The following is a 24,693-nucleotide window of genomic DNA, read 5'->3' as shown; positions in this document are numbered from 1 at the left end:
TAAGAGGTGGAAAGGGGGCAAACCCTAAGGGATATGGGCCTTAAGGCCCATATTGGTGCGCCTCCCTCTCCTCTCCCCCTCTTGGCCGCCATCCTTGATCCCCATCTAGGGCTGCCGCCCCCCTAGGGGGTGGGAACCCTAGAGGGGGCGCAGCCCCTCCCCTTCCCTATATATATGAGGCCTAGGGCTGCCCATAACACGTGCGATTCGATCTCTCGTTGGTGCAGCCCTGCATCTCTCTCTCCCTCCTCTTCTGTGGTGCTTGGCGAAGCCCTGCAGGATTGCCACGCTCCTCCATCACCACCACGCCGTTGTGCTGCTGCTGGATGGAGTCTTCCTCAACCTCTCCCTCTCTCCTTGCTGGATCAAGGCGTGGGAGACGTCACCGGGCTGCACGTGTGTTGAACGCGGAGGTGCCGTGCGTTCGGCACTTGGTCATCGGTAATTTGAATCACGACGAGTACGACTCCATCAACCCCGTTCACTTGAACGCTTCCGCTTAGCGATCTACAAGGGTATGTAGATGCACTCTCCTTCCCCTCGTTGCTAGTCTCTCCATAGATAGATCTTGGTGACACGTAGGAAAATTTTGAATTTCTACTACGTTCCCCAACAGCAAAATCACCCCCTGAGGCAGGACCTTCTGTGGGAGACTTCTTCTCCCGTTTGGAGGCTTCGGCTTCCGGATCCTCGGAAGCAGTCCTTTTCCTCCCCTGGTCGTCCTCCTTCGTGGAAACGCTCGTTCCCTCGGTCGGAGCGGGTAGCGTTGGAGGCCCGCGTTCACCCGTATTATCCCCCTCGGTATCTTCCTTCAAGGGTTCCGGGCAAGGTGCGACCTCGAGCATCTTCTCCAATACCGGATTTTCCAAACCCTCAGGGAGGGGGGCCAAACACCGAATCATCTTCGCCTTCGTTAGCCAGTCCTGGTCAAAAAGTGAACTCTCAAAAATAACCTCGAATAAAAGACAGTGTGTTCGGCTAGAGGATTTCTTACTTGTTCGACGACGCGATTACTGCTCAGGCCCGCGTCCTCGGTGATATCCGTACACTCCACTTGAGGTCCGAAGAATGACTTGTACATCTCCTCGTGCGTCAGGTCAAGGAAACTTTGAATGGCACGTGGTCCCTCTAGGTTGAACTCCCACAAGCGCAGGGGCCGGCGTTTGCAAGGCTGGACTTGACGAACCAGCATAACTTGTATTACCGCAACCAAATTAAAATCTCCCTCGAAGAGATCTCTGATGCGGCTTTGCAGTATAGGCACGTCCTTGGCTGGACCCCAGCTTAGGCCCCTGCTAATCCATGACATCAGTTGTGGTGGGGGGCCCGGGAGGAAAGCGGGGGCAGCCGCCCACTTGGCACTTCTGGGAGCCGTGACGTAGAACCACTCCCGTTGCCATAATTCGGATACCTCTAGAAAGGAACCTTTCGGCCATGGAGCTCCTGCCATCTTGCTTATTGATGCACCTCCGCACGCTGCATGCTGCCCCTCGATCACCTTCGGTTGTACTTCAAAGGTCTTGAGCCACAGGCCGAAGTGAGGGGTCACATGGAGGAAGGCCTCACACATGACAATAAATGTCATGATGTGGAGAAAGGATTCCGGAGCTAGGTCGTGGAAATCTAGCCCGTAATAGAACATCAAGCCCCTGATGAAGGGATCCAGAGTGAGGCCTAGACCTCGGAGGAAGTGGGAGACGAACACAACGTTCTCGTTGGGTTTGGGAGTAGGGACGACCTGCCCTCGGGCAGGCAGCCGATGCGAAACCTCGGCGGTCAGGTATCTGGCCTCCCTCAACTTCTTAATGTCCTCTTCTGTCACGGAGGAGAGCATCCATCGGCCTTGAAGGCTGGATCCGGACATGATTGAAGATCCGGAGCACCTAACCTGGGCTTTGGGTGTTAGAACTCGAGGCGGGGGAAGGGTTTGGTTGAGCACGAGAGGGAAAAAGCGAAAACCTTGTCCCCTTATAAAGAGGGTGAATATCAAGCATCCTCTCCGTAGCCGTTTTGGACTTAGCTATAATCTAGGAGTCCTAGACATGGTTGGGTTACCCACGGACCGCATTAATGAGAATCCCGTAATTAGGGGAACATGATCTCCGCTTTGGCAAGACGTGTCAGGAAACCGCCTCGCGTTATGTCTGGAGCTGGTTAAGAGAAACGGTTCGAATAATCATCGGGCCATGACGTAACGTCATATTGACAAAACAAGCTAGGGGATTAGATCTGCGAAAGCATTATTCTCTCTACGGTGGAATGTGGAACTTATTTTGCAGGGTCGGACACTATCCTCGTATTCAACTTCTTCTGTAATGTATTCGGAGAAGGAACCCGCCTTGCAATGCCGAAGACAACTGCGCGCCGGACTCATCGTCATTGAAGCCTGGTTCAGGGGCTACTGTGGGAGTCCTGGATTAGGGGGTCTCCGGACAGCCGGACTATCTCCATTGGTTGGACTGTTAGACTATGAAGATACAAGATTGAAGACTTCGTCTCGTGTCCGGATGGGACTCTACTTGGCGTGGAAGGAAAGCTAGGCAATACGTATATGGATATCTCCTCCTTTGTAACCGACCTTGTGTAACCCTAACCCTCTCCGATGTCTATATAAACCGGAGGGTTTTAGTCCGTAGGACAATAATCACAACATACAATCATACCATAGGCTAGCTTCTAGGGTTTAGCCTCTCTGATCTCGTGGTAGATCTACTCTTATAACACCCATATCTTCAATATTAATCAAGCAGGACGTAGGGTTTTACCTCCATCAAGAGGGCCCGAACCTGGGTAAAACTTCGTGTCCCTTGCCTCCTGTTACCATCCGGCCTAGACGCACAGTTCGGGACCCCCTACCCGAGATCCGCCGGTTTTGACACCGACACTCGTCCTCCTGATTATCCCACCACAAGCGGCAGATCATTTGGCTAATACTTTCACACAGGGACTTGGTCAAATCAAAACAAGACATGGCATAGGCTGGGATAGCCTGGGCAACGGTTTTAATAAATATTTCCTTCCCCTTTTTGGACAAGAGCTTAAATTTGTAGCCCTACAGCAGCTCCCAAATCCTACCCCGGAGATACTCGAAGCAAATGCGTCGTGACTTGCCAACATAAGAAGGTAGTCCCAAGTACTTCCCGTGTTGTCCCTCATTCTGTAGACCAAGCAAGTAGAGTAAGTTTTGTTTCCTATGATGGGACGTATTCTTGCTGAAAAGCACCGTAGACTTATCACGATTAATGGTTTGGCCTGACCCCCTCTCATATACCCCAAGGATTTCATTCACTGCCACACTTTCTTCAGTAGCCTCCATAAGCACCAAGGAATCATCCGCAAAAAGCAAGTGTGTGACTGAAGGTGCATCCGGTGCCACCCTAATACCACTTATCGAACCCACTGCCTCGGCATGATTTAGCAGGGCGGAGAGGCCCTCGACACATATCAAAAATAGGTACGGGGATATTGGGTCTCCCTGCCTCAGACCACAACCCGAAATTACCATGTCAGTACATGAGCCATTAATTTTGAAACTGAAATGAACAAAGGGGAAGTACTTGGGACTACCTTCTTATGTTGGCAAGTCACGACGCATTTGCTTCAAGTATCTCCGAGATAGGATTTGTGAGCTGCTGCAGGGCTACAAAATTAAGCTCTTGTCCAAAAAGGGGAAGGAAATATTGATTAAAACCGTTGCCCAGGCTATCCCAGCCTATGCCATGTCCTGTGTGAAAGTATTAACCAGATGATCTGCCGGTTCTGGTGGGATAATCAGGAGGATGAGAAAATTGTTAAGGTGGCAGAGACACGCATCCCGTACGAATTGAGTCGGATGGTGCCACGAATTAGATGTTTTGCAACACCTATTGCGTTGCACTAAGATGTATGTTGTGCACCATCCGATGGAACTTGGATATGTCGGCTGGACGAGTGGCGGAACGCTAGGCGTGATCGACCGGCTGATTCTAATAATCATTCCCTAAATGAAAAAGTTGCAAAAGCTGAAGCATAGGGCTTGTTATGATCTTCTCCAAATCCAAACTTCACCAATTTTCGGCCCGAAGCCCCGCCCGAACGCGATAACTACAGGAAGCTGAAATCCAGGAAGCGATCGTGGGCTCTAGTTCATTTTTCTGGATCGAGGGATTCCCAGCTCCACGTTTTTCTGAATCTGGAGTTCGAGTTTTTTATGGTTGTTATGCCACTGCCAAGAAAAACGCTTTGATCACGTCCTCGCACGCACCCGCTCGCCCACATCTTCCCTTTCCCTCGTCTTATCCTCTCAAACCCTAACACCGCCATTCCCGCCGCCACGCCCGGCTGCCCCGTCGCCGGCGGGAACCCGTCCTCCGCCTACAGATCCGGCCATCCCAGGCTGATTCCCCTCGGATACCATCATCGGTGCTGCTAGCCGCGCGGGGTGCAAGGAGCTGCGACCCCATATGCCTCGGAGGAGCTTTTCTTTTTTGAGGTTTCCCACACTTTATTAATTAGAAACTATGTTCATAGGGATACAAAGGGGGTCATGAGGGGGTAGCCCATATGCCTCGGAGGAGCTAGCCCCTGACGCCATTGACCTGTGTGCAATTCGGCCCGGTATCTTCTGGTTTGGTGGAGTGCCTGGCCTGTTGGAGTCACAAATACGGCCCATCTTACTTCTAGATCCAACCCAAAAGCGCAGCGCCTTCGACCAGGCCGAGTTGGGACGGTCCACGACACACACACGATCTTCTCCATCGACGGCGCGCCGGCGGCGATGGCGGCGCGGAAGCTCATCTTCGGCCTCACAGCAGCAAGGCGAGCCAGTTCTCGGGCCTCTGTACTCCTCCGGGCCTCACCCCTCCTGGAAGCCTCCACTTCTGCCTCCCACGCCACCGCCGCCGCGACGAAGCCGTCAGGTGGATCGCCGTGGGCGCTGCTCTTCTCCTCTAGGGTCTTCTCGTCGACCCCTCCGGCTCAACAGTCCGCCGGAGATGTGCCCGCCCCATCCGCGGTGGACCACAAGTTTGTTTCTCCTTCTTTAAAGCTCCTTGTCGCGTTCGTATCTTCAGCATTTGCGTTTCTATAGTTTCTGCTAATTGTAGCGTCACATCCTTCATGAGGCGCTACTCCGGCCCCGAAATAGTAGTAGTCAAATTGGCATGTCTGTGATTGCCGGCGCATGATCTGATGGTCTCTCTGCTACCTTTTTTTTATGTTCTTGCCAACATGCTTATATCTATCAAAACGCAGAGTTCGAATTATCGAACAACATATGAAGCTCATCCATTGAAGCGTGAAATCCGAACAGGACATGTTCCATTCCGAATCTATTTACAATCCCGCCAAGTTGCCAACTCCACTGGGTTGATAAGTTAATTAATCAGCACACACCTTATAAATCCGTAGCTTGACCATGCTCCCCTCTAGCATTTGGGGAATTTTTTCGGCAAGGTGAAGCCGGATGCTCGTTATGGATGTGACAGAGAAGTTATCTGTTACAACGATACACGAGGTATGAGCTATCACCGTCATGTTGAACGTCGGTCTGTATGTCCATATATTGACGGAGCCAGTGATCCGAGTGGAGGCGGAGCTGTGCTGGGGTGCCTCACATGGCCGTGTCATTGAGCATGGGATTGAGGAAGGCATCCTTGTTCATGCTCGGCGGAGAGAACATAGCATCGAGCTTGACCATGCTGGCAATGTCATGGGCCATGTCCTTGTATGTGAGCGTCTTGATGACGAACTGACAGGGAACTGGAGGAGGCTCTGAGTCAATTAGGTGCTCAGTATATGGGCAAACTACATGTGTATACGATTACGAAATAACCTTGGTCCTAAAATTTGTGTTGGACATGGGCACTGATTTCCATATCTGAGTTGGTTATATGTGTTACAGAATCTATGCCGAGAAACACGATTCATGTATGGCTAGCAAAGAGACCAAATCTAGTACATGATTCTATTCCGTTTCACGTATTGATCAGATTAAATCTTAACCATTATTTGTGACTTATTGTTAGATTAAATCTTGACCCCATGTTAATTTCACAAAATCTCCAACATAACATTTCTGTTGCTTTAATAATATAATAGATAGATAGACTTGGGCCGTGGAAAAATGAGGAAAACCATATATCTTATATCCAGGGAAGATTTTGTACAATAATTCTTGTGATTTTGTGACATTGCCTATCATTGCAGCGAACCCCAAAACAGATTCTCGAGGGCTCAAACACTACGTATTTCGTCATTACAGTTGCATGGGCTTAGCTATAGTCAGTATTTATATTTTAGAAGCGATTGTAGTGGCTGAAGTAAATAAATGTGCATGAAAATAGTGTAGTATGAAACTGTGCTAAAAAATGACTAGAGTTTAGAGCAGAAAATCCACTTCTCTTTGTGATTCATATTATCATATAGTATATGATTTGTAGTGCCACATTGTATAACTGGCTATCACATTTGTGTACATGAAACAGGTTGATAATGCCAGAGGATAAGTTCCATAAATTAGCAGATGATACAATACATGATTTGCTTGAAAAACTTGAGGTAATGGATTCCCTTGACAAGTTCTTGATATCTTAGTACTTCACAGGAAACTTCACCAATGAATACATCAGTTCATCCTCTATTTGGCTAACACTTTTCTGTGTGCCTGTTTCAGGAATATGGTGATTCTCAGCAGATGGATGGCTTCGACATAGATTACGGGGTTAGTTATAATGAAATATCATGCACTCATGTTAGTTTCACTATTTTGAACTGTTTTTGTGCATTGGATCACTGATATTGTTTTCTCCATTTCGCTGAATTTTAAGAATCAAGTTCTAACATTGAGGCTAGGCGATTTGGGGACCTATGTTGTAAACAAGCAAACGCCAAACAGACAAATCTGGCTATCTTCACCTGTGAGGTATGGTTGTCTTGTCTTATTTGCTGCTCATTTGATGTGTATACTACCTGAACTTAAGCATATTATTATCTTATTTGCCATGCTGTATAACTTTGAAGTTGGGCTTGCTATTATGTTACGCTGATACTTGCCTAGGACAGTTTACTGGCATCAGTACCTTTTCAGTTTAAGAAGAGTATATTTGCATTCTACAGCATTATTTTGATACTTATCCCATATGGGCTTTATGCTTTCTAAAATGGGTTTATATTTTCCCCAACGCTTTATTTCTTCAAAAGATCCCATTCTTAAAAGATCCTGCTCAGATGTCCAAGTGTTTGTTTAAATTTAACTGTCCATTACCCATAAGCTCGTCAATCTTGATCTGTTACATGTTGATTCTTATCTGAAAGGGGTGTCTATATCATGTCTGCAGTGGGCCTGCTAGATTTGACTGGGATGCAGCAACAGACAGTTGGATTTATAGGCGGACTGGAGTAAATCTCATGCGACTTCTAGAGAAGGAGATCGGTGAGCTCTGTGGAACTCCAGTAGACCTTTCATAAAGGGATAGGAAAATGCCACATAGCTAAGTCCAATGGGGCATACAACATTTCGAGGGAGTAAACGAGATGACGTCTTTCAGTATGTTTATCCTGCCAAGTGAACCAACAGAGTTGTTGTACTGCACATTTTTGCACCATATGCTCGTATGCGTTGCCTAATAAGAGGTCTGGTTTTCGTCGATAGCGGGACATAGGCCTGTGATACTTCATGTTATATAATCAACCGTTTGCGTGCTGTGATCTGTGTTTTATAAGCGTGTTGTCCAAAAATTGTGTGTTGTTATTTCAATAGCATGATCAGCCATACTAGTATCATGTATCAGTAGGAAGGGAGTGCACAAGCACTGGATTGGATCTCTGTATCAGTGGCAATCAGTATGTTCTATTGTATGCAAGTAACAAAAGTCAAGTTACATCAACATTCAAACATCCTATGCGACTCTTGCTCCATGAGCTCAGGGCTGAGCCTGACCATGAGAACGCAGAACTCTGTCTGATCCAGGGCGCCGTCCCCGTCCATGTCCCCCTCCCTCATCATCTCCTGGAGCTCGTCGTCCCGGAGCTCGCCGAGCCCCAGCCTGGCCGCGTTCCTCTTGAGGCTCTGGAAGGTGATCCTGCCGGCCCTGGGGTCCATGAGCAGCTGGAACCCCTTGCAGAGCTCCTGGATCAGCCCCTCCGCGCCGAGCTTCCTCGCCATCGACGGCAGGAAGTCGTCAAACTGCACCGAGGTCCTCCCCTTGTCGGCGCCCATGCCGCGCCCGATCCACGTCGACCGCGAAGAACGGAGGATCAGGGACAGCCGGCCCGGTTTGCAATGCAACAGTGGTAAATGGAGAATGAGAGGAGAATGGTGGGTGGGCGCTTAAATAAGGGGGCGGCGAGTGGTGACGGGGGAGGAAGGAGTCCATGAGGTTCTGGGAAGGAAGCAGCCTCTCCATGGATGCCAACCAAAGTACAGGCAAGGCAATTGCAGGCGTCGTGGCTGGCTTAGCTATCTGTTAGGACGTTGCTGCGTCCGGCGGTTTTCGGTTGGTTTCTGCGAAGTAGCCAGCACGTCGTACGACGGAAGGAAGGAGGCTTGGCTTGCTTCTCCGGTGCCGGATTGCTTGCAGGGGTCTCATGTGATGATGTGTGCCTAAGTACGTTTTCTTTATGAGTCATTAAGAATTTTGGCAGAGTCAGGTCAATGTGTGTGGCTGATCATAACTACTATAAACTGAGGTGATCTCGAGGAAGGTGGCGTATTTATTTCCAATTTGTGTAGCTGTTGGACGGCATTTTGACGTGGTCATCTTAAATGACTGGCGGGAAATTTCCGTTCGGTTGATGTGTGTTCGAGTCCTACGCGCTAACGCCGTCGCTCGTCGGTTGTGATCACACTTGATGATTTGCGATGATGATTAAAGAGAATTTTACTGGCCTGGGTTTCGGATTCCGGTGTGTTTTGATGCAGCACCGATACTATTCACCTGATTATTTCTTGGTGGAGCTATATATAGTAGGTGACAGGAAGCATCGTAGACATGGGAGGGCTTCTTCTTTTGGGAAGATAACTTTGTAACTTTGTAAGCAACGAGCCGACCCGAGTCCTGAGACGGCCGAAGCACATACTCGAAGAATAGCACAGAGACACATAAAGCAGCATTCTCGACGAACCTGGACTACTGTTAAGCCGAAGACAAAGAGAGACAACAACGATCAACAGAACACAGCTAAATCTTCTCCAACCAGAAGCTTAAATCCTCCTTTAGTTGATTCACGGCCTGGATGATATGATTGGAATAATGAAGTTGCTAAACAGACGATATAGACTGTCCACTTTCTTCCTCTTCTTTTGATCAGGTTTCATTAATCACAACCAACACGTACAACAAAGTTCCCAAATGCAAAGGGTTGCTTCCTTAAAGGAAAACATTTTGCCATTTTTACCATAATACTTTCCTATTGCTTGCTACTACTTGCATTCGCCCAAACATCTTATATTTAGGAATGGAGGTAGTACAAACTACTGCTTTACAGATGCTGAGGTGCTAAGTATGTTGAGGGGTTTTGACTTGTTTTATTTACCCATATGTACAGACCAAACGAAATCATTTCGGTCATTTAGGTCCGGTCTTCTGTTTTCCGATAACAATTTCAGGTGCTGTTTTGGCAAAATCTAAATAAATACTCCCTCCGTTCCTAAATATTTGTCTTTCTAGAGATTTCAAATGGTTACCACATACAGATGTATATAGACATATTTTAGAGTGTAGATTCACTTATTTTGCTCTGAATGTAGTCACTTGTTGAAATCTCTAAAAAGACAAATATTTAGGAACGGAGGGAGTATAACCAGGGTAGATCAGGGGAGAAAATGAGTGCCCAACCCTTGCTTAGACTCATAGTCAATTATGAGCAGCACACTTAACTGTCAATTGTCAATTTGTCATGCACAATGTTCACAGCTGCAAAAGGGAGACCAATTTTGACAAAAATATCATGGTCCTCAATACCAACTTGTTTCGAATCCTACCTAGGGTCCAGCACATCACTGCAAAACCCGAGTAAACAATTCTATCCTTAGCACTTGTTTCGAATCGCACATCACTGCAAAACCCGAGAGAACAATTCTATCCTTAGCACTTGTTCCATCTCACCAATCCCACATGAATTTAGATGCTTCCTTTCACGCTTGTCTCTGTAAAATGCTCCTAAGTTAATAAAATCTTTATGTTAAAACACACACACATGAATTTAGATGTACAAACTAGTCTTTGATCCCAGCAATCGCCTCTTTCAAGCTGACCCACACAAAGGCAGCCATGAGCGATGAAACATGATGCTGTCTTCGTTTTCAAAAACACGACATAAGAAACAATTCTTGCTGCATGGTCCTTCACGTTCAGAAATCTGCTCTGCATATTTGCATTCAACCTTGAACCATTAATCACATGCATACCTTGATTTTCAAAAGGAAATTTTGCTTTCCACAAACTAGCACCAACAAAGGTTAAGCTATGCCAGTGAATAATATCCCTAAAGCTCTGCTGACTGTACATAGATATAGTAGATTATTGTCCACTGACCAACCCACTCTATCACATTCATCTCTCAGAACCACTGAGCCCAAGGCTTCACCAAATCTGACCATGCGATCATTCTTCCTAATCCATATTAACTTGGATCATTACTGCTAGCGCTTGTCCCAACGGAGAATAGTAGAATGTCTAATCAGTCTATCAACTACTAGGAACCGAAGAGGAGGGAGTACTACGACATGGAATGCACTGATTATATAAGACATAAAGGTTCAGCATATCAACTTGTAGGACTGTAACCTGAAGAATCAGCCTCTGTTGAATTGTTAGTTCTGCTCTCACATGTCAATATGTCACCCTGCACACGAACGATGTCCAGTGCTGCTTTTGTGTTCATCTTGCTGCTCTGCTGGTGCTCCATGTAGTCCCTGTACCTGATTCCCCGGAACTTCATGCCCTGGGGGTCATTCTGTGCTAACTCCAGGACTGGCTCTACGACAGCATCTAGGCACGGCCCGACCAGGCTCACGAACGACATCCTCATCTGCCCACCGTGGACCAGTGCGCGATGGAGCACGGCCTTGTACCTTCCATTGCTCACAATCTGCACCCACAGTACATAGGACATGCGTGTGTATCATTAAGATAAAGTACAGGTACTAAGAGCTTCTGTTTTAATAACCATTTATTGTCAAGTTAAGAACACTGTAAATCATTCGTATACCTCCAACTGATCGCCAGTGAGAATGAACAGTGAGCCTGGAAGGGGCTTTGCGGTGACCCACTGGCCGTTGTGCTTGACTTGGAGACCATCCACGCCATTTTGGAAGAGCATAGTGAGAAGGCCGTGGTCAGAGTGGGCTGAAATTCCCATAACCCCATCCGAGCCAGCATATGGCGGGTAATTGTTCCCGACAAGGATCTGGAAGCAGGACTCAAGGTTTAGGACTTCAGAAATGCGGCCACGATCAAGTCCCAGGCTCTCGGAGACCACCTTCGCAAGCTCCAGCAACAGCTGCCTCGTTCGAGCAGAGTACTCCACAGCAATATCTCTAACAATGACAGTGCAGTCAATATAGCTTTTGCAACATCCAAACAATAACGTGAAAGTAAATATGGTGTTAATTAGCAGTTTGTGCTACCTCAGCCTTGCAGGCTTTGCAGGGCAGTGAAACTCTGGGTGAGCAACCATCTTCACATAGTCCCTCCGACATATGGCATCGTCGACGTCAGAGTAGAAGAGACCTGTTCCAATACGTACAGGATCCTTTGGGCCAGCAGCAATGTATTCTGCCTTCTCATCCCTCGGTAAGCTGTATAGTTCCTTACACGCCTCCATCACTTCTTCTTGGAGCGCCTCAGGCACCCCATGATTAATCACCTTCATGCCAGATCAGAAAAATAAAAGCAATTAGTGGCGCCTCTAGCGAATTGTTTCCTTGTACTACCTCTATCCAGGTTTATTAATCCCCTTTGTATTTTGGGTCAAATTTTGACCATAAATTTAACTAACAAAATAACCCCTCCGTTCCTAAATATAAGTCTTTTAAGAGACTTCACTATAAACTACGTACGGAGCAAAATGAGTGAATCTATGCTTTAAAAGGCGTCTATATACATCCGAATGTAGTCTCTATAGTGAAATCTCTAAAAAGCCTTATATTAAGAAACTGAGGAAGTATATGTTTTATGTAGCAAATACCGTTGTAATTTTCTTCCAAATATGAATTCATATACCTTATATTTTGCTAATCAAATACAGTATGTATATGGTAAAAAAATTGAACAAAATATGAGCGGGAATAATAATCCCAGACGAAGGGAGCATGCAACATTGGGACAAGAATCGAATATTCTGATGTTCGTCGGTGGCAGTGCCGTACCATGAAGAAGCCCCAGTGTTCGCAGGCCTGGCCGAGCTCGTGTGTCGCCTGAGATCGTTCCTCGGCGTTGCCGTTGAGGAGGACGCCGAGGTCGATGACGGGGATGCCGTCCCCACCGCATGCTCCAGCACAGTCACCGTGATCCCCCTTTGGATGGTTAGGGCAATGGCGATGAGACGGCGTCGGCATGTTGTGCGGTGGGGAAAAGGGGAGGGTTCGAGACGACCTGCCGCGGAGGTACAGGTGGATGGCTCGTGTTCCCTCCGCCCACGACAAAGACAGTCGTACACGACGCGACGGGGCGGCGTCTAGGAATCCGGCGACGAGGCGCGGACCACGCGCGAGGGTTCGCTGTCGCCGCCGACCGCGGTGTGGAAGGCGACGAGCTCGACCACGGAGCCCCCTTTGAGGGAGGAATGGAGGAGGCAGAAGCGAGCGGCGAGCTCGGCGAGAGGCGCAAACGGGCGGCAGGGTCGTCAGATCGGGGAGATTTTGAGGAACTGAGGAAGTGAAGGGGGATTTTGCCACGAGTTTTTCCTTCTAGACAAGAGATTTTTGGCTTTTTTTTTGAAAACGCCTATAATTTTAGAAGAACAGGAAGGCCTCTCTCCGGTTCCATTAACCAGAATGAAACCATACAGCAGTTTGTTTGGTAGAAAGCTACTGAAAAAGTTCATCAGTTCAGAACTAAAACAGATAAATTACAGCCCTGCTCGAACGGGAGCCAAAGGACAAAACGAACGCACACTAAAGGCAAAAACAGCACCTGTCAACCAGTGATCACACCACACAACCCGCTCGCTCCCCTTCTCTTGAGTGGTGGCGCCAGGGCCGCCTGGGGCGACTAGCAGATTGCGAGGGTAGACACGGGGCTGTTCACCATGGTCTTGCTGTTGGTGTCGCGCTTCTTGGCCGGAGAAGAGAAACCGACGTCTTCAGAGATCTTGAGGTTGTCCTAGCATACCTCAGCATCCAATCCAGGGTTTTTCTTCAGCCACATGATATCCTCAAGGGTTGCTGGAGTAGCTTTGTCAGCGCACTCAAGAACTCTTCCACGCGGGCTTTGCTTGTTTCTGGGATCAGAATCACACAGAACTTGATCATCATGTGTATCAGTCTCCACACCTGATTAATAGATGACCAAATGATGTTATTGAAAATCATAGAGTTCCTATATTTTCATAGACACCAAAGGACAGCAGAACTAACTACGTTCAAAGCTAAATTCTTTTTATTAGAGATCCAAAGTCGGGCCACATATTCAAAGTTTGCCCCCAAGCTCTTTTGGAAAAAGAGATTGACAAACGACTATATATTTTTGGCTACCACACAGTCAAAAAATAAGTGATGGTTTGTTTCTTGCTCAGCACAGAAGACACAATCAAGCGGTTTGATTATATGTCTTTTTCTAAGGTTGTCTCTTGTCATCAGCTTGTTTGGGGAGAACAACCAAAGGAAGACATGAATTTTTGAGGGCACTGCCAGTTTTCAAACCGCTGGTAGAAACAGAGGTTGCACCCCTCTAAAGTTAATCACGTGGTACAAGGAGCTAGAAGAGTAGATACCCTTACTCTCAAGTTGCCAGATCAGAGCATCAGAGTCACCATCAAAGATGATTTCTTTGGCGATCTCCAATAGTTGGTACCACTGTTCCATCAACTTACTATCAAAGTTTCTCCTAAAGGTCAACTTCAATGTTTCACCATCCCAGACATCCTTGACACTCTTGTTTTGCTCATTACAAATCATATAGATGTGCCAGAATTGGACTGCTAGGGGGGGGGGGAGGTGCCAAACCAAGTATCTTCCCAAAACCTAATCTTATCTCATGTCCCTATTTTCCATCTATACCCAAATTTCAAAGTTTGGATAATGGATTTCACTCCTTTCTAGAACCTAGAGGTATTGGTGGAGGTGCTAGGGACAAAAACATTAGTTTTGCCTCTCATATATTTCTGGTCTATCATCATCTTCCAGGGTTTCCCCTCGCCTTCATAGTATCTTTTAACCCAAGATCCTAAGAGGCAAATGTTGACCTCATGACGATTTGGGATGCCAAGCCCCCCAAATTCTTTCTTCATACAGACAATCTTCCAGTTAGCTAAATGCAATTTCCTGTGTCCCTCAAAATCATTCCATAGACAATTTGCCATTTGGGCATTAATAAGTTCTATTGCCCATTTAGGAAATTTAAAGAAAGAAAGCAAGTACACAGGAATACTAGCTAAACATGCTTGGATGAGGACCATCCTTCCCCTGTAAGAAAGAAGCTTCCCTCTCCATCCAGCAATTCTCTTCATAATCTTATCAATAAGTGGTTGAACATCTTCTCTCCTAAGTTTATCATAGTGCAAAGGTATCCCAAGGTACTTAATGGGGAAGGAACCTATAGTACACTCTAGTATCTCTAGGAACTCTCCCACCTCGGTTGCATCCATGTGAACTAGTATAAGCTCACTTTTACTATAGTTTATTCTCATACCAGAGATCATCTCAAAACTGGAGAGAACCATTTTAAGGTTTCTGGTATGCTCTAGATTACTATCTAGGAATAAAATGGTGTCATCAGTATATTGGAGACATACTATCCCTCCAGGGCAAATCTCAGGACACAACGCTTGTGTCAGCTGATGATTTGCTGCTTTCATTAACATTCTAGTTAAAATATCAACTACTATGTTAAATAGCAGTGGGGATATGGGGTCCCCCTGCCTTAAACCTTTTCATGTAAGGAAAAAATCACTCTCAGTGTTGTTAAGCTTAACACCCACTGATCCACCTCTAGTTACTTGGAGGATCCAATGGATCCATTTATCTCCAAAGCCTCTCTTTCTAAGCAGCTCTTCAAGGAATTCCAAATCTACTTTATCAGAAGCTTTTTTCATAGTCTAGCTTAAGCACCAGACCTTGCCTTTTAGTAGAGTGGATGGAGTGTAGAATCTCATGGGCTGTAACCACACTTTCTAAGATATATCTACCCTTAAGGAAGGTTGACTGGTTACTAGCTATAAGCCTTTGAAGGATCATGGTTAGTCTATTAGTGAGGACCTTGGTGAAGATCTTGAAACTACAATTTAGCAAACTAATGGGTCTAAACTTTTTCATGCTGGAAGCATCAGCTTCTTTTGGAAATAAAGTCAGCATAGCAAAGTTAAGTCTATGAATAGCCAGTTCCCCCTGATAGAAAACTTCAAACATGGCTATCAGGTCTTTTTTGATCATCTCCCAAAAGTGCTGGTAAAAAAAGAAGGGGATACCATCTGGGCCAGGGGCACCATCTGCATATGATTCAAAGACAGCCTTCTTGACTTCCTCTTCTAAGAAGGGGGCCTCAAGGTTTTCATTTTCAGCAGAGTTAACTTTCTCTTCATCAGAGAAAAGGTTGGGTCTAAGTGGATCCCACCCCTTTCCTCTTTCTTGAACAAGTTTTTATAGAAGTTGGTAGCAATTCCAAGCATTTCCTTAGTGTTAGTGACTGGTCCAAGTGAGCCATCCAAGGAGTGGATAGCTGTTTTCCTCCTCCTTTGGTTTGCCACTGCATGGAAATACTCAGTATTCCTATCTCCTTCTTTAATGTCCCTATCCCTGGATCTCTGTTTTGCTTTGATCTCCTCTTGGAGCCAAATCTTCTGGAGCTCATTATGTGTGAATTTGAGCCTAGTTGCCTCAGGGTCAGAGAGCACTAATGTTTCAGATTTGATGTCTAGCTTGTCATATTCCTCTAAAAGGATTTTCTTATATCTCCTAAGTTGGGCCTCTTCATTGGAGCTCCAACCTTTGGTCACTCTTCTAAGCTTTCTCATCTTCTCCTGCCAATTGTCTAAAGGGTTGGCATTAAAGGTGGGTTCATTCCAAATTTTGGAAATTAGCTTGGAGAAGTCTTCTCTAAGCAGCCACCATTTTCCCATCCTATAACTACTACTCTTAGGCACTTGCTCAACACCTGATTCCCAAATAATGGGTGCATGATCACTGCCGCATCTAGGGAGAGCAATGCAGGAGGCTATTGGAAAAATCTTGTCAAGCTCAGTATTACAGAAGAGCCTATCTATTGTGGACATGATCAGGTCAGCCTGATTGTTAGCCCAGGTGAATTTTCTACTAGACAGCTTGATCTCCAACAGACTCCAGATTTCTATCCAAGCATTGAAGTTGTCACACCATCTATGGTTGACAACACCATTGCTTTTTTCTCTAGCATACCTAACTAGATTGAAATCCCCCCCAATCAGGGTGGGGTGTGGATTCTCTATGAACAGGGAGTGAAGCTCAGAGATAAATGCTTCCTTCCCTTCCTCATAGGGAGATCCATAAATAGTGAAAATTCTAAAGGTTACATCCTTGTTTTTCAACTTAAGAACACAACTAACTGAAAATTCAAGATGAGACCAGGAAATGATCTCAAAAAGGTCAGCATCCACACCCATCAGGATGCCCCCAGCAGAGCCTTTAGATGGGAGGTGGTGCCAGGAGAAGTTCCTACTTCCTACCAAGGATTTAAGGTAGGAGTCAGAAAATTATCCCTTCTTGGTTTCTTGGAAGCCTAGGACAGATGCTTGCAATTTCCTAATTGTGTCAACTATAAGGGTCTTTCTCCCTGGAGCAGAGATACCCCTGACATTCCAAAAAAGTTGCATTCATTGGGGAACCTTTGTCTTAGGGTGCTTGCCCCGTTTGTGATTACATACTAGGTTCCACACTCCAACAGAGTCAAATCTACTATTATGCTCCACCCCATCATCTATATTTTCTTTTAGGGGGGTGGTGAATCCTGAATCAGGATCAACATTCCTGTCAGGATTCAAACAACTAGGGAAAGGTAAGTTGGGTGTGTTCTCATCTCTAGTATCTATATCCATTCCTATTTTAGAAGCTACTGAAATAAAATGAGGATTATTGAAGAGGGAGAAAGGTGTGGACTTATTACCTTGCACTTTTTTAGTTACTGCATCTTGAGCCTCTTTGAGCTGCTGTGCCTTTTATAGTATGGTTCAGGAATCGCCAGCATTTCTTGCACTGGCCCTAGGCGCCTGTATGGGACCCCACTTCTCTGCCCTCATAGTCTGGAGGGGTGGGTATTCCTCTTCATACTATTTGTTCATCATTGTTCCATCCAGCCTCAGGGGCTCTTTGATCTGCATCTCCTCTTGCAGCTCATCCCATTCATCCTCTGTGTCTATGTCCTCATTGTTCCTGAAGGAAATATGCCCTAGAGGCAATGATAAAGTTATTATTTATTTCCTTATATCATGATAAATGTTTATTATTCATGCTAGAATTGTATTAACCAGAAACGTAATACTTGTGTGAATACATAGACAAACAAAGTGTCACTAGTATGCCTCTACTTGACTAGCTCGTTAATCGTAGATGGTTATGTTTCCTAACCATAGACATGAGTTGTCATTTGATTAACGGGATCACATCATTAGGAGAATGATGTGATTGACATGACCCATTCCATTAGCTTAGCACCTGATCGTTTAGTATGTTGCTATTGCTTTCTTCATGACTTATACATGTTCCTATGACTATGAGATTATGCAACTCCCGTTTATCGGAGGAACACTTTGTGTGCTACCAAACGTCACAACGTAACTGGGTGATTATAAAGGTGCTCTACAGGTGTCTCCAAAGGTACATGTTGGGTTGGCGTATTTCGAGATTAGGATTTGTCGCTCCGATTGTCGGAGAGGTATCTCTGGGCCCTCTCGGTAATGCACATCACTTAAGCCTTGCAAGCAATGCAACTAATAAGTTAGTTGCAAGATGATGTATTACGGAACGAGTAAAGAGACTTGCCGGTAACGAGATTGAACTAGGTATTGAGATACCGACAATCGAATCTCGGACAAGTAACATACCGATGACAAAGGGAACAACATATGTTGTTATGCGGTCTGACCGATAAAGATCTTCGTAGAATATGTAGGAGCCAATATGAGCATCCAGGTTCCGCTATTGGTTATTGACCGGAGACGTGTCTCGGTCATGTCTACATTGTTCTCGAACCCGTAGGGTCCGCACGCTTAACGTTACGATGACAGTTTCATTATGAGTTTATATATTTTGATGTACCGAAGGTTGTTCAGAGTCCCGGATGTGATCACGGACTTGACGAGGAGTCTCGAAATGGTCCAGACATAAAGATCGATATATTGGACGACTATATTTGGACACCGGAAAGGTTCCGGGTGAGATTGGGACAATACCGAATCACCGGGAGGTTATCGGAACCCCCCGGGAGGTATATGGGCCTTATTGGGCCTTAGTGGAAAGGAGGGGAAAGGAGCAAGGGAGGGGGCGCCCCCCCAAGCCCAATCCGAATTGGGAGGGGGGCCGCCCCCCCCTTTCCTTCCTCCTTCCTTCCTCTTCCTTCCCTCTCCTACTCCTAATAGGAAAAGGGGGAGTCCTACTTGGATCGGTCGGATCGTGAAGACGTACGACTACATCAACCACGTTATCATAACGCTTCCGCTTACGGTCTACGAGGGTACGTGGACGATACTCTAATCTCTCGTTGCTATGCATCACCATGATCTTGCGTGTGCGTAGGAATTTTTTTGAAATTACTACGTTCCCAACAGTGGCATCCGAGCCTAGATTTTATGCGTTGATGTTATGCACGAGTAGAACACAAGTGAGTTGTGGGCGATATAAGTCATACTGCTTACCAGCATGTCACACTTTGGTTTGGCGGTATTGTTGGATGAAGCGGCCCGGACCGACATTACGCGTACGCTTACGCGAGACTGGTTCTACCGACGTGCTTTGCACACAGGTGGCTGGCGGGTGTCAGTTTCTCCAACTTTAGTTGAACCGAGTGTGGCTACGCCCGGTCCTTGTGAAGGTTAAAACAGCACCAACTTGACAAACTATCATTGTGGTTTTGATGCGTAGGTAAGAACGGTTCTTGCTTAAGCCCGTAGCAGCCACATAAAACTTGCAACAACAAAGTAGAGGACATCTAACTTGTTTTTGCAGGGCATGTTGTGATGTGATATGGTCAAGACATGATGCTAAATTTTATTGTATGAGATGATCATGTTTTGTAACCGAGTTATCGGCAACTGGCAGGAGCCATATGGTTGTCGCTTTATTGTATGCAATGCAATTGCGCTATCACTAAGCGGTAGCGATAGTCGTGGAAGCATAAGATTGGCGAAACGACAACGATGCTACGATGGTGATCAAGGTGTCGCGGAGGTGACGATGGTGATCATGACGATGCTTCAGAGATGGAGATCACAAGCACAAGATGATGATGGCCATATCATATCACTTATATTGATTGCATGTGATGTTTATCTTTTATGCATCTTATCTTGCTTTGATTGACGGTAGCATTATAAGATAATCTCTCACTAAATTTCAAGATAAAAGTGTTCTCCCTGAGTATGCACCGTTGCCAAAGTTCGTCGTGCCCAGACACCACGTGATGATCGGGTGTGATAAGCTCTACGTCCATCTACAACGGGTGCAAGCCAGTTTTGCACACGCAGAATACTCAGGTTAAACTTGACGAGCCTAGCATATGCAGATATGGCCTCGGAACACTGAGACCGAAAGGTCGAGCGTGAATCATATAGTAGATATGATCAACATATTGATGTTCACCATTGAAAGCTACTCCATTTCACGTGATGATCGGTTATGGTTTAGTTGATTTGGATCACGTGATCACTTAGAAGATTAGAGGGATGTCTTTCTAAGTGGGAGTTCTTAAGTAATATGATTAATTGAACTTAAGTTTATCATGTACTTAGTCCTGGTAGTATTAGCATATCTATGTTGTAGATCAATAGCTCGCGTTTAGCTCCCCTGTTATATTTTTGATATGTTCCTAGAGAAAACTAAGTTGAAAGGTGTTAGTAGCAATGACGCGGATTGGATCCGTGATCTGAGGTTTATCCTCATTGCTGCACAGAAGAATTATGTCCTTGATGCACCGCTAGGTGACAAACCTATTGCAGGAGCAGATGCAGATGTTATTACCGTTTGGCTAGCTCAATATGATGACTACTTGATAGTTTAGTGCACCATGCTTAAACGGCTTATAATCGGGACTTCAAAGACGTTTTGAACGTCATGGACCATATGAGATGTTCCAGGAGTTGAACTTGATATTTCAAGCAAATACCCGAGTTGAGAGATATGAAGTCTCCAACAAGTTCTATAGCTAAAAGATGGAGGAGAATAGCTCAAGCAGTGAGCATGTGCTCAGATTGTCTGGGTACTACAATCGCTTGAATCAAGTGGGAGTTAATCTTCCCGATAAAAAGTGATTGACAGAATTCTCTAGTCACCATCACCAAGTTAGTAGAACTTCGTGATGAACTATAAAATGCAAGGGATAACGGAAATGATTCCCAAGCTCTTCGCGATGCTGAAATCGACGAAGGTAGAAATCAAGAAAAGCATCAAGTGTTGATGGTAAAAAAAACCACTAGTTTCAAGTAAAGGGACAAAGGGAAGAAAGGGGAACTTCAAGAAGAACGGCAAGCAAGTTGCTTCTCAAGTGAAAAACCCAAGTCTGGACCTAAGCCTGAAACTGAGTGCTTCTACTACAAAGGGACTGGTCATTGGAAGCGGAACTTCACCAAGTATTTGGCGGATAAGAAGGATGGCAAAGTGAACAAAGGTATATTTGATATACAGATTATTGATGTGTATTTTACTAGTGTTCGTAGCAACCCCTCGGTATTTGATACTGGTCCAATTGCTAAGAGTAGTAACTTGAAACGGGAGTTGCAGAATGAACAGAGACTAGTTAAGGGTGAAGTGACGATGTGTGTTGGAAGTAGTTCCAAGATTGATATGATCATCATCGCACACTCCCTATACTTTCGGGATTAGTGTTGAACCTAAATAAGTGTTATTTGGTGTTTGCATTAAGCATGAATATGATTTGATCATGTTTATTGCAATACGGTTATTCATTTAATTAAAAGAATAAATTGTTGTTCTGTTTACATGAATAAAACCTTCTATGGTCATACACCCAATAAAAATGGTTTGTTGGATCTCGATCGTGGTAATACACATTTTCATAATATTGAAGCCAAAAGATGCAAAGTTAATAATGATACTGCAACTTATTTGTGGCACTGCCGTTTAGGTCATATTGGTGTAAAGCGCATAAAGAAAATCCATGTTGATGGGCTTTTGGAATCACTTGATTATGAATCAGTTGATGCTTGCGAACCATGCCTCATGGGCAAGATGACTAAGACTCCATTCTCCGGAACAATGCAGCAAGCAACAGATTTGTTGGAAATCATGCATACTGATGTATGTGGTCCGATGAATATTGAAGCTCGCGGCAGGTATCATTATTTTCTGATCTTCACAGATGATTTGAGCAGATATGAGTATATCTACTTGATGAAACACAAGTCTGAAATATTTGAAAAGTTCAAAGAATTTCAGAGTGAAGTGGAGAATCATCGTAACAAAAATAAAAATTTCTACGATATGATCGCAGAAGTAAAATATTTGAGTTACGAGTTTGGCCTTCAGTTAAAACAATGAGAAATAGTTTCACTACTCACGCCACCTGGAACACCACAGTGTAATGGTGTGTCCGAACGTCATAACCATACTTTATTAGATATGGTGCGATATATGATGTCTCTTACCGATCTACCACTATCATTTTGGGGTTATGCATTAGAGACAGCTGCATTCACGTTAAATAGGGCACCATCTAAATCCGTTGAGACGACACCATATGAACTATGGTTTGGCAAGAAACCTAAGCTGTCGTTTCTTAAAGTTTGAGGTTGCAATGCTTATGTGAAAAAGTTTCAACCTGATAAGCTCAAACCCAAATCGGAGAAGTGCATCTTCATAGGATACCCAAAAGAAAATGTTGGGTACACCTTCTATAACAGATCCAAAGGCAAGATATTCGTTGCTGAGAATGGATCCTTTCTAGAGAAGGAGTTTCTCTCGAAATAAGTGAGTGGGAGGAAAGTAGAACTTGATGAGGTAACTGTACCTGCTCCCTTATTGGAAAGTAGTTCATCACAGAAATCTGTTCCTGTGACTACTACACCAATTAGTGAGGAAGCTAATGATGATGATCATGTAACTTCAGATCAAGTTACTACCGAACCTCGTAGGTAAACCAGAGTGAGATCTGCACCAGAGTGGTACGGTAATCCTGTTCTGGAAGTCATGTTACTAGACCATGACGAACTTGCGAACTATGAGGAAGCGATGATGAGCCCAGATTCCACGAAATGGTTTGAGGCCATGAAATCTGAGATGAGATCCATGTATGAGAACAAAGTATGTACTTTGATTGACTTGCCCAATGATCGGCGAGTCATTGAGATTAAATGGATCTTCAAGAGAAAGACAGACGCTGATAGTAGTGTTACTATCTACAAAGCTAGAATTGTCGCAAAAGGTTTTCGACAAGTTCAAGGTGTTGACTACGATGAGAGTTTCTCACTCGTATCTATGCTTAAGTCTGTCCGAATCATGTTGGCAATTGCCGAAATTTATGAAATCTGGCAAATGGATAAACAAAACTGCATTCCTTAATGGATTTATTAAAGAAGAGTTGTATATGATGCAACCAGAAGGTTTTGTCAATCCTAAAGGTACTAACAAAATATGCAAGCTCCAGCGATCCATCTATGGACTGGTGCAAGCATCTTGGAGTTGGAATATACGCTTTGATAAGTTGATCAAAGCATATAGTTTTATACAGACTTGCAGTGAAGCCTGTATTTACAAGAAAGTGAGTGGGAGCACTACAGCATTTCTGATAAGTATATGTGAATGACATATTGTTGATCGGAGATAATGTAGAATTATTCTGCAAAGCATAAAGGAGTGTTTGAAAGGAGTTTTTTCAAAGAAAGACCTCGGTGAAGCTGCTTACATATTGAGCATCAAGATCTATAGAGATAGATCAAGACGCTTGATAAGTTTTCAATGAGTACATACCTTGACAAGTTTTTGAAGTAGTTTAAAATGGAACAGTCAAAGAAAGAGTTCTTGCCTGTGTTACAAGGTGTGAAATTGAGTAAGACTCAAAGCCCGACCACGGCAGAAGATAGAGAGAGAATGAAAGTCATTCCCTATGCCTCAGCCATAGGTTCTATAAAGTATGCCATGTTGTGTACCAGACCTATTGTATACCCTGCCCTAAGTTTGGCAAGGGAGTACAATAGTGATCTAGGAGTAGATCACTTGACATTGGTCAAAATTATCCTTAGTGGAATAAGGATATGTTTCTCGATTATGGAGGTGACAAAAAGGTTCGTCGTAAAGGGTTACGTCGATGCAAGTTTTGACACTAATCCAGATGACTCTAAGTCTCAATCTGGATACATATTGCAAGTGGGAGAAATTAGCTAGAGTGGCTCCGTGCAGAGCATTGTTGACATAGAAATTTGCAAAATACGTACGGATCTGAATATGGCAGACCCGTTGACTAAAATTCTCTCACAAGCAAAACATGATCACACCTTAGTACTCTTTGGGTGTTAATCACATAAGTGATGTGAACTAGATTATTGACTCTAGTAAACCCTTTGGGTGTTGGTCACATGTTGATGTGAACTATGGGTGTTAATCACATGGTGATGTGAACTATTGGTATTAAATCACATGGTGATGTGAACTAGATTATTGACTCTAGTGCAAGTGGGAGACTGAAGGAAATATGCCATAGAGGCAATGATAAAGTTATTATTTATTTCCTTATATCATGATAAATGTTTATTATTCATGCTAGAATTGTATTAACCGAAAACGTAATACTTTTGTGAATACATAGACAAACAAAGTGTCACTAGTATGCCTCTACTTGACTAGCTCGTTAATCGAAGATGGTTATGTTTCCTAACCATAGACATGAGTTGTCATTTGATTAACGGGATCACATCATTAGGAGAATGATGTGATTGACATGACCCATTCCATTAGCTTAGCACCCGATCGTTTAGTATGTTGCTATTGCTTTCTTCATGACTTATACATGTTCCTATGACTATGAGATTATGCAACTCCCGTTTACCGAAGGAACACTTTGTGTGCTACCAAACATCACAACGTAACTGGGTGATTATAAAGGTGATCTACAGGTGTGTCCAAAGGTACATGTTGGGTTGGCGTAATTCGAGATTAGGATTTGTCGCTTCGATTATCGGAGAGGTATCTCTGGACCCTCTCGGTAGTGCACATCACTTAAGCCTTGCAAGCAATGCAACTAATAAGTTAGTTGCAAGATGATGTATTACGGAACGAGTAAAGAGACTTGCCGGTAACGAGATTGAACTAGGTATTGAGATACCGACGATCGAATCTCGGGCAAGTAACATACCGAT

At 44.7% G+C, this 24,693-nt stretch overlaps 2 protein-coding genes and 1 pseudogene across 2 annotated transcripts; 1 reads left to right on the top strand and 2 right to left on the bottom strand.

The window, feature by feature from the left end:
- Positions 1-4,544: 4,544 nt before the first annotated feature.
- LOC125543158 (frataxin, mitochondrial) lies at positions 4,545-7,684 on the top strand. The gene is made up of 5 exons (XM_048706412.1): positions 4,545-5,004; positions 6,465-6,537; positions 6,653-6,700; positions 6,807-6,901; positions 7,317-7,684. Exons 1-5 carry the CDS (start codon positions 4,757-4,759, stop codon positions 7,444-7,446), a joined length of 594 nt encoding a protein of 197 aa, XP_048562369.1. The 5' UTR covers positions 4,545-4,756; the 3' UTR covers positions 7,447-7,684.
- A 124-nt stretch (positions 7,685-7,808) lies between these two features.
- LOC125543159 lies at positions 7,809-8,399 on the bottom strand (annotated as a pseudogene).
- Positions 8,400-9,894: 1,495 nt separating this feature from the next.
- Positions 9,895-12,867, bottom strand: LOC125543157 (2-oxoglutarate-dependent dioxygenase 19-like). Its single transcript, XM_048706411.1, has 4 exons — positions 12,350-12,867; positions 11,609-11,847; positions 11,191-11,518; positions 9,895-11,070 (listed from the first exon to the last, which is right to left on the bottom strand). The coding sequence occupies exons 1-4, from the start codon at positions 12,536-12,538 to the stop codon at positions 10,747-10,749; spliced, it is 1,080 nt and encodes a 359-aa protein (XP_048562368.1). The 5' UTR covers positions 12,539-12,867; the 3' UTR covers positions 9,895-10,746.
- Positions 12,868-24,693: the final 11,826 nt, after the last annotated feature.

The sequence above is a fragment of the Triticum urartu genome, chromosome 3, assembly GCF_003073215.2.
Source record: "Triticum urartu cultivar G1812 chromosome 3, Tu2.1, whole genome shotgun sequence".
NCBI classification, from domain to species: Eukaryota; Viridiplantae; Streptophyta; class Magnoliopsida; order Poales; family Poaceae; genus Triticum; species Triticum urartu.
The sequence above is the reverse complement of the archived record's forward strand: the minus strand, read 5'-3'. Positions and strand labels throughout refer to the sequence as shown.